A 10,269-nucleotide genomic window follows, 5' to 3' on the forward strand; every position below is an offset into this window, starting at 1 on the left:
TTTATTACTAATAAATTTAGTGTTTATTATTGGTGTTTACTAACCGGTATGTTTCTTTTGAATTTGTCTAATAGAAATTGTGTTACTAATATTTAAAATATTTATAATTGCAATTCTATACCAAAGGTTGTTTAAATAGAAACTCTTGTTTTAGTTACTGGAATATCGTGGAATTTCGTAGAATATCGTAAATGTATCAGACCCTATACATTTATTTATTAAATAATTTGTGAGTTAACACTAAAATTAATTTTAAAATTAACTAAGCATAGAAACTCTTGTTTTAGTTACTGGAATATCGTGGAATTTCGTAGAATATCGTAAATGTATCAGACCCTATATATTTATTTATTAAATAATTTGTGAGTTAACACTAAAATTAATTTTAAAATTAACTAAGCATAAGGTACTAAACTACTAGGTCCTTCTCCCTGATATTTATATATTATGTAATAATAGTCATATATAGGCGGTTAAGATTCTCAAGAAATTAAATACCTATAGACAGGTAGGGTATAATAGTAGCGATATTTTATCATTTAAACGTAATTACAAAAGTTACATTTATGATAAATATCGTATGCTATAGCCCTTTGATTTATTTAGCCAAAAAAATAACCAATTTGCTAATTGAGTTACTACATAAAAAACTATTGCATATATCGTAAAATACGATATTTTCATTATATCGACTTTTGGTTGGTATAAAAAAAAATATCTTTCTAAAAAGTATATATAGTTACAGTCCTTTAAATAATAATAAAATATATAATATATATGTATATTTAATTAGAATAAAATAGTTAAATGAATATAATAATTTATGCTTCAAGCTTGTTTGTGCAGCAAGGTATATGCAATTATAGTCTTTTAAACAATAATAACATATATAATATATATGTATATTTCATTATAATAAAATAGATAAATAAATATAATAAGTTATGTTTGCAAGCACTGTAAGGATATACTCATAGTCAATAAGTTCTTATTGACGCGTACACTATTTTTAATTTATTCCTATTAGACGGTTTTATTTTTTATATTTTTTGGAGTAATCTGGAACCTGAGTATTGTGCTTATATCTATTGATATTAATAATATTTTTTATATTTTAAAATAAAGTAATATTTTATTTATTTTTCTTAAATCTTATAGACTTTTGTTAATTTATTAACCAAAACTACTTTATTATTATTATAGTATTTAAAGTATAAAATATTTATATTGATAAATTAGTACTATAAATTGTAGTACTTTTCTTCTTATTTATATCTTTGATATTATAGGGATATACATATTTCGATACAGTTTTAATAACAAACACAGTGAAAACAAATTTAATAATATAACTACAAAAAGATATTGATTCTCTTTAATATCTAATACAGTGATAACTCTCTTAAACAGGCATGCATTGCTAACTAATTGGGTTCAAGAAAGGCGTTCCACTAATAGTTGTTGTACTTATTACTTTATTCATAGTTTTTGCTAATATACTGACAAAAAATATCGGTCCTATTTAATAGCAAATTCTGTGAAAACTTTCTTAACGGGTATTCATCTTCAGCCAGTTCTTATCCGCTTAAGTGTGGTGCCAAAGAACGGTACATTATTTTCTAAAACGATAAAATTTTGGGTTTAGTTAAATTGTCCAGCCACAGAAAGTACCTGCTCTTTAGTAGAGATTTCACTGTAATGACTGAACTTAAAAGTTTTTTTAAACAAATTAATTGATAAACTATGGATAAAATATTTATGTAATGATTAATATTTAGATATAAATTATAATACTTATTTTAAATTACTTTGTCGGCAATAAATTGTTAAACAAAATGTTAATTGAATATTAATACTAGGCAAACAATTTCTTAACTAATCTGTACGTCTTTATATTATTATAAAGAAATTATTTCCAATAAAGGTTAGTTATTGCTTAAAATTTCTATTAGACGAATATGTAGTAAATACTATAGCTTTGTATATTGAATGCTTTAAGTAAATATTTTAATTATGCATTTTTTATAGACAACAAATTTTTTTTAAATTTTTTTTTATAATTATTTAATTTAAATATTAAAATATAAATAAAATAAATACCAAAATTCAGTACCTTCTCCTTATAGTATTTTTTGACATTTAAAAATTGTTACATTTTTTTATAAATAAACTCATTAACATATATTTACAGTCAACTTCTTTTGTACAGTATACTTCCGTAATCCCTAAAAGCTTCTAAACTAAATAAAATAAACCATACTATAAATATTACCAAAATAATACACTTCAGTTAATAACAAATAAGAGGTCTGTACAAGTGATTTAAAATCGAATTAATACAACTTTATTTCTCTGGAGGAAGTATTATACATTTTACAGCTTTTCTACATCTTTATCTAAAGATGTATCTATACATCTGCATCTAAAGTGCCTATATTCTGGTAGTTTAATGCGCTTAATAATATCATCCGCTCTCAGTAAAAGTATAGGGCAATGTATAGAAATTTTCTCCGTGTTAATCTGTCAAATGGTTTTTATCAAATTTGTTCTTATGTACAAAAACAGACTATATTTTATTCTATATGATGTTCTGCTTGAATATGTGATCCTTAAGGGGGGTCTTGACATTTAAGCGAAATTCGCATTTCTTAACAAAATGATTGGGCAATCCATCGTAATTTCTATATAATAAATTCTATATTAATTTATTTTAAAGTTTATATTTAAATCAACAAACTTTACTCTTTTTTATTTAATTCTATAAACCGTCTCTTTGTTATATATTCAAATTTCCCTCTTCAACTCCTACTCCCTCTTCTTTATTCTTTCCTTTATTATTCCTTATTTTTAAAAATACATTCAAAAAATAATAACCTATTAAAATATTTTTGTTAAATATAAAAAATCATTTATATTTATAAAAACCTTTTCTTTTTAAAAATTAAAAAATAATTTGGTGTAAATAAAGCACAAATTGTTACATTTGCGCAGACCTCTATATTATTATACTGAAGTGAAATACACAGAACAATGTATATTTCATGTTTTAAGAAATAAACTTATATTGTCAAATGAAAAAATTGTTTATAATTTAAAATATTAAATAATTTCAATTCTTTCAGGAGGATGCTGATCTCGACGATGTTAATCTAGCTGGTACTACACAGGCAACATCAGGTCAGGGCAATGCATCAGGACAACCTGTATTCGCGATGCCGCCACCACAATCCACTGGTGTCAATCCATTTACTGGAGCACCAGTTGCAGCTACGGAAAGTACTTCACTCAACACAACAGAACAAACCACGTACACGCCAGGTATATAAAACTGTAGTTTGAAAATCTAAACGCAAAATCCTTACTAAAACAATAACATTCAAAACAAAAAAAAAAGAAAGAAAAGAAAGTAACAAGAAAATAAAAACTTAATTTTTGATGCAAATAAATTATATATAAATTATTAGAAACATTAATTATATAAAAATGCGTTTACGACCATCGAATGTGTTTCTAGTTAATAACACACCAGTTCAGTTTATTAACTACATAATACTACATACACACTAACATGCAAAAAACACACTAACATAATCACAATTAAATAATTAATAAATGAAAATATTTATTATCTTTGCCTGTCCAAAATAATTATATTTTAATATTATAACAATTATTAAAAAACTTAATTCAAAATTTATAAAATAATTAAAAATTATAGAATATACATAATTATATAAATATATAATATATATGTATGTATTAATTAATTAAGTTAAAAATTTATTCTTATATGCAAATTGATATCAAAGTGAAACTAACACACACATTCAATTATTTATAAATATCATTATTCCTGTATTGCTAGCATAATTAATAATTTCTATTGATTAATTATAAAAATCATTTAAATCAAAAAAAAAAAAAAAATATTAATATGTAATCACAATTAATTTTAATTAATCATAGCATAATTCAGCTTTAGTATAAATTTAAAACTTTGTTATTAATGTAAAATAAATTTTGCAAAATATTTAAATATAGAATAAAATTACTTTTTAAAATAATTTATTAATATAATAATATATGTTGTATATTTGTTGTATTAAAATAGCTTAAATCTCCCCAATTTCGTTTCATTACTAGAATTTCATTTTAATCAAACATATGTCAATAATGTATTTGTTGCCTTTATAAACTTTTTTTTTATAATAAAATAATTTAACACTTAATTTATAATATCAAAAAAATTTTCCATTATAATTTCAATATAATCCAATACATCCAATAAAATTTATTTTTATTTAAAATATATAAAAATTTTTACATTACATTTTTTACATACATAAAAAGTAACAATAATATTTTCTATATATATAATAGAATACACTATATTGTATTTGTATTCTAAAAAATATGTATTATTTTATTATATTTTTTAAATTTTGGGTTATTTTATTAAAAATATATATTAAATATTTAATTACTTTTAGTGTATATAACAATTACTTTGATTAATAAATAAATTTTTATTTAAAATTACATGTGACGATGAATACTACTTTTGTTATTTTGTCATAAAAACTTTTAAATAAATATATTTTATTATTTTATTAATTAAAATAAAATGTTTTTTAATTATAATTTTATTAAAATTAAAATATTTTTTTTTTATTTATAATTTATAAAAATTAAAATAAATTTTTTGTTTTTATTTATAATTTTATTAAAATTAAAATAATTTTTCTTTTATTTATAATTTTATTAAAATGAAAATTATCCAACAAGAAAAATATATTTTTTTATAAATGTTTGAAATGTTTCTAATAAAACTAAATGTGCAATTAAAATCAAATTAAATAATATGCTTTGTACCAAACTTATTTAAGCTAAATTTTGCTATAATTCAGTAAAGGAAAATATGGAGTCCACTTCAAAACTTAAACCTCCGGTAGACAAAAACTCTATTTAAAGCAGTCTTAATGGATTGAACGATTACAAAGTAAACATATTTTCGTTTTAATTTCAGTAATATAATTTGTTTTTAAATTTTTATTTTTAATTATAATCCTTTTTAATAATTTAAAAATTGTATTGTGAATTTGCTTCAATCAGTACATCTATGTCCATTCGTTTGGTATGCATATCAATATGATCAATTTTTATTTTAATTTTTTTAACTAAAAATAATTATTAATAATAAGTTACGGATATTTATTTTTATTATATTTTTTGTTTTTTTTTTAAATGTCTATGTTACTAAAAAAATATCATTTTAAACAATTTAGTTTTAAATTACATATAATTTCTTTATTTTCAAAAACAATAATATATATAATAAAAAAATATTATTTATAGTTACGATTAAAATTATAACTCATGTATCAATTGCTTATATGCATTATCATTTTGTTATTGAGATTGTTTATGTACCATTAAACATTTGTTAAATATAATATTTAACTATTTGTACTTTATTTTTCATTTTTCAGTTTAATTACATATACATATTAATTAAAAAGTGTTTTTATTTATTTATAATGTTTAGAGAATTGTTTTTTTTTTTTTAAATACACGTTTTTGTTTCTATATATGTTGTAATAAAATTTTTATTTATTTTTATTGTTCATAAATTTTGTTACTTATGTAATTTTATAATTATTATTAAATATATGTAATTAATAATTATTTTTTATATATGTATTTAATTTTATTTTTTTGCTTATTATTTAGTTTTTATTTTTAAACATTGTTATATGCATATAGCGCGTTGTTTTTAATATAATACACTTTGTGTAAAAATGATCAGGAATTAATAATTTGAAAGATAAAGATCGGCTCGAAAGATACTGCCAAAAAATTTTCCAATAAGTTAGTAGAACTATATTGTGTGACACGTTTTTTCAATTATACTTTTGAGTGTTCTGTGATGGCACAATATAAGATTTTTCTGTAGAAAACAAGACGCGGTTGATATTGCGGTTGAATTTTCTATTTTCTGAACTTAAATTATACGTTAAAGGAAGACGATTTAAGTTAATTGCAGTCATAACAAAAAATGTCATTAATAATTTTAATATTTTTATATATCTGTATTCAAGTTTATATTAAATATTTTATTATTATATTTTTGTATAGGTAATCTATTTCTTGTTTTTGAATGTGCAATAAATATACCCACTTTAATCATGTATATAATTATGTTTATTCAGAGATATTTCGTTGCACTCTGTGATCCGTTTTATTTACATCGTACTTACTGCCATCTTCAATTTTGAGTATAGCCGAAAATCTCAAAAATCTTTCTGATTGACCGCAAAGTTTACTGTGGACTCTAATTTAACGCCTTTCAGGTTATTGTCATTTTATTCATGTAAGGTGTGGCCATTGCCACTTTCAATTTATAACATAATTTCTATTGCTATGTTCACTTGTCCCGTTTTTTCCCAACAACTGTTGGTTTGAAAACAACGTTTTTTGATCAAAATTGATCTTTTATTGAAAAATGCTTTCTTTTCTTCGAGATACTACTTTAACGGGGAGTAGTCTTTAACTACACTGGTTGTTAACAACCTTCGATTGCCTCACTATAGTTATCCATTTTTAAAAAATTCTGTTAACTTTAAACGAATCTTAAATAAAAAATTTGGAAAACAAAAATTTTAAAAAATTTTACAATAAAAATTAATTAATAATTAATAACGATTTTAAATAATTATATTCATTTGTGATTATTGTTTAATTATTGATATTTTATTTATAAATTCTTTATTTTTTTATATGTTTATTTTTTTTTATATTATAAAATATATATATATATATATATTATATATATAATATTATTTTATATTGATTTATGTTATTTTATCATGTGTTTCCCATTCATATTTAAAAATCAATATATTACTTTGTATGTTATTGTATTGTATTATATTTTTTTAATAATTGTTATTATATATTTTTTAAATTTAATATTTTAACATTACTGCATCAATAAAAACCTATAGCTTGCATTATTAAATTAATTTATTGTGAATATTAATATTTGTATGTTTATAATCATTTTGTTATTTAATTATTATTAAACTTTTTCATCTATTTTTTAGATATGGTTAATCAAAAAAAATAATTTTTCATTTAACGAAAATATCCCGAAACATGAAACAACATCACATTTAAATTTGCATACATACACTTCAGTTGTGTTATTTTTTTATTTTATTAAAAATAAAAACACGTCTATATTCAATCCACATATAATAGAAAAGCAAATATAACAGATAATTCCAATATGAAATGCGCTGAAAATTCGTAAAAGGTATTAGAAGAAATACAAAAGAAAATTCGGAACGTTAATAAAACTAAAATGCAGAAATATATGGAAAAACCCGGCGATGCTATTATGACAGTAAAAATCCAATTTGATATAACAGAACTATATGCGCTCGCAATACCACACTTAACGCCTAGTTGGTGTTTAAATACTTGAAAAAAATTTATTAAACGCAATATATATATATATATATATATACAGCTATATATATATTTAGGGATTGTTTAATTACATTTCTATATCATCTTATTTAAAATAATTTTTAATATTTTTTTTGTAAAATTTATAAATTTAATATTGATGAAAATTTATTTTGTTTCAATTTAAAAATAAAAGAAAAAAATTTAATTACTTTAAGAGTTAATAATTATATAAATTATATATAGAAAACTGTTTAAATTTTAGTTTTAAACAAATACATTATTTTATTCGATCCAATTAATTATGGTATTATAAAAAATATATATATATTTATACCTTTCTCTATTATATTGTATATGATAATGTTGCTATTAATACAGATATAATAAAAATATACATATAGAAAATGAAAACTGTTGCCTGCGTAACTTTAAACTACGCAAAAATAAGATTTTCTTTTATAAAATATTAATTTTTTTATAATCGCTTATTTAAAATTAAAACACTTATTAATAATTATAATATATATAAAAATTTCCAAAAATAATAGTATAATAATAATTTATTAGTTACTAAAAAATTTACATTGACTTACCTATTCTGCAATAATTCGTGCGGTCATTGTTTTAAAAAATGCAAAAATTTTAGTATTTTTGGATATTTAATGATTTATGTAAACATTTTGAAATTAAATATTCTTGAAATTGGATGTTTTAAAAAAATTTAGTTAAATTATGTTTTTTTTTAAAATTAGTTTTTGAAATGTTAATTCTATAATAAAAGAAATTGTTGCATTAAATAAAATGCAAAAAGAATTGTAATAATATATAAAGGTAATATATACATATTTAAATTAAATTAAATAAAATTCCAATAAAAATTGTAAAAAATTTTAATTTCATTTATGAAAACAATTTATTGATTATAAATAATAATACTATATAGAAAGCCAGAAAAAATACTTATGAAATTAAAGTCAAGTCAGATATTGTAAATAAAATACAATAAAAATAATAAAAAATATATTATTTAACTCCAAAAAGAATTAAATACTTTATTTATTTATTCAATATTTATATTTAAAATATTAACTAAATTTGGTTTGTACTAAAACCGGGTTTTACATATAATCTACAGAACTGAGATCAGTCTAATATGAAGGCAACAAAATATTGCAGTTAATTTTACTATAACTGAGATTAAATGCTAGTAGTTCAAAAACAAGTTTCATAACAATCTGCTACAACAATTACAACAACAACTAGTAGTAATTCTTGGGTAACATACTTGTTGTTGTAATATACTGTAAAGATTTATATAGCACAGAATATGACAAAAAGTGTGATAATGTGCTTAATTAGCCCTTCTTGCGAATAGAGCAAATTTGATAAGTGTAAATGTGTTGACATTGTTGTATTCACCCATCGGATCCTAGTAAGCAAACACAAAAGGATGAGAAAATCTTCTCCTAAATACAAATCCATAAGGAGTAGAATAAGAAATGGGAAGAGAGGTTAGAAAAATTTTACCCTACCTTGGACCAGTTAGAGAAACCTGCCAGCTTCAATGTGGTGAAGCCATAAATCGGTAGTGCTCAAATTGATGTTCAATTTCTTTTGTGGTTCTATCATCTAATGTTTTAAGATCTTTAAATTATTCTATAATAATAATATGGTTATTTCTAAACAGTAACTATATACTACATATAATTGGAAATGGTAAAAATATTACTTATGGGATGAAAATATATAAGAATGAAAATATATTCAATATTATGTTATACCGGCGATCCCAGGGGATCCACTTAGGGACATAGGCTCATTGTGCTACCGTATTATACACAATATTACTTTAGTAAATTATGTAGAGAATAGTTGAACTAAATTACAACCATGGGATATTTTAAATGTACTTACATGAATGAAGTAATTGATTAATGTAGTCAGTAATGGTTCCATTTTAACTCAGGATCAAATGATTTGTATAAACAAAATAAAGTTTTTTATACAAGAATTATACTGTTTTTTCGGTTCTGTTCCGGTTCAAAAATCTGACTTTTAACTAAGGGTGACATCATGGTTAAACTGTAACATCCATTATTGTGCTATAATTGGTTATAGAAATATTTTTAAATATCAAAAAATTATTTAATGAATCGTATATGATATTTTCAACTCACATATATATAAGTCCTTAAATAAATAAAACATGGAAAGTTTAGCGTATATATACATATATGCATAACAGCAGCCGCACATTTGCCTCACTTACTTCATCATCCAAAAGTTCATAAGGAATTCGTTAATGTAAAAGTTAACTTATTTCTTTAAATAAATTAAATTAATTTAAAATTAAATTAAATAAATAAAAAATTCAAATAAACATATCAGTGTTCGTGTGGTTTCTAAATTTTAGAACCTTTCTAATAATGTTAGTTCCAATAAATAAATTTTTTAACAAATTTATTGCCATTACAACCAGTGTTTGGGCTTCTTTTTCGCCAATGTCATCCATTTAGCCGCTCTTAGGTTAAAAGCGCTCTACTTTACGTTGTACTTTACGTTTTAATCTACGCTACACTTCTAGCTTACATTTGATATGCTTCGATGCCGCTGCCCATAAGATCTATCCTAAAGAGCCTTTTGAGCAAACTCATTTTAACCCATAACAGCAAGATGTCCATCAAACTTCATATTTGTGATTATATCTGCTCTCAGTAAAATCGCCTACAGTTCGTGTTGTGGTATCACGCCTCCCAAATCAGTCATCCCCATATTTAAGCCAATGATTATTTCTTC

General features: G+C 21.7%; 1 protein-coding gene across 4 annotated transcripts in view; it reads left to right on the forward strand.

The window, feature by feature from the left end:
- The window catches only part of LOC119689607 (dnaJ homolog subfamily C member 5 homolog), a 140,723-nt gene extending 133,181 nt beyond the window's left edge, over positions 1 to 7,542 (forward strand). For 3 of the 4 annotated variants that reach the window (XM_038104508.1, XM_038104715.1, XM_038104583.1), the window contains 2 exons: positions 3,123 to 3,318; positions 7,104 to 7,542. In XM_038104508.1, the coding sequence (XP_037960436.1) occupies positions 3,123 to 3,318; positions 7,104 to 7,126 (219 nt within the window). In that variant the 3' untranslated portion in view covers positions 7,127 to 7,542. Of the gene's footprint in view, positions 1 to 3,122; positions 3,631 to 7,103 lie in introns of those variants that run through there. The other variant, XM_038104655.1, reaches the window with a different exon arrangement.
- The last annotated feature ends 2,727 nt before the right edge of the window (positions 7,543 to 10,269 follow it).

Source organism: Teleopsis dalmanni, chromosome 1, assembly GCF_002237135.1.
Source record: "Teleopsis dalmanni isolate 2A chromosome 1, ASM223713v2, whole genome shotgun sequence".
NCBI classification, from domain to species: domain Eukaryota; kingdom Metazoa; phylum Arthropoda; class Insecta; order Diptera; family Diopsidae; genus Teleopsis; species Teleopsis dalmanni.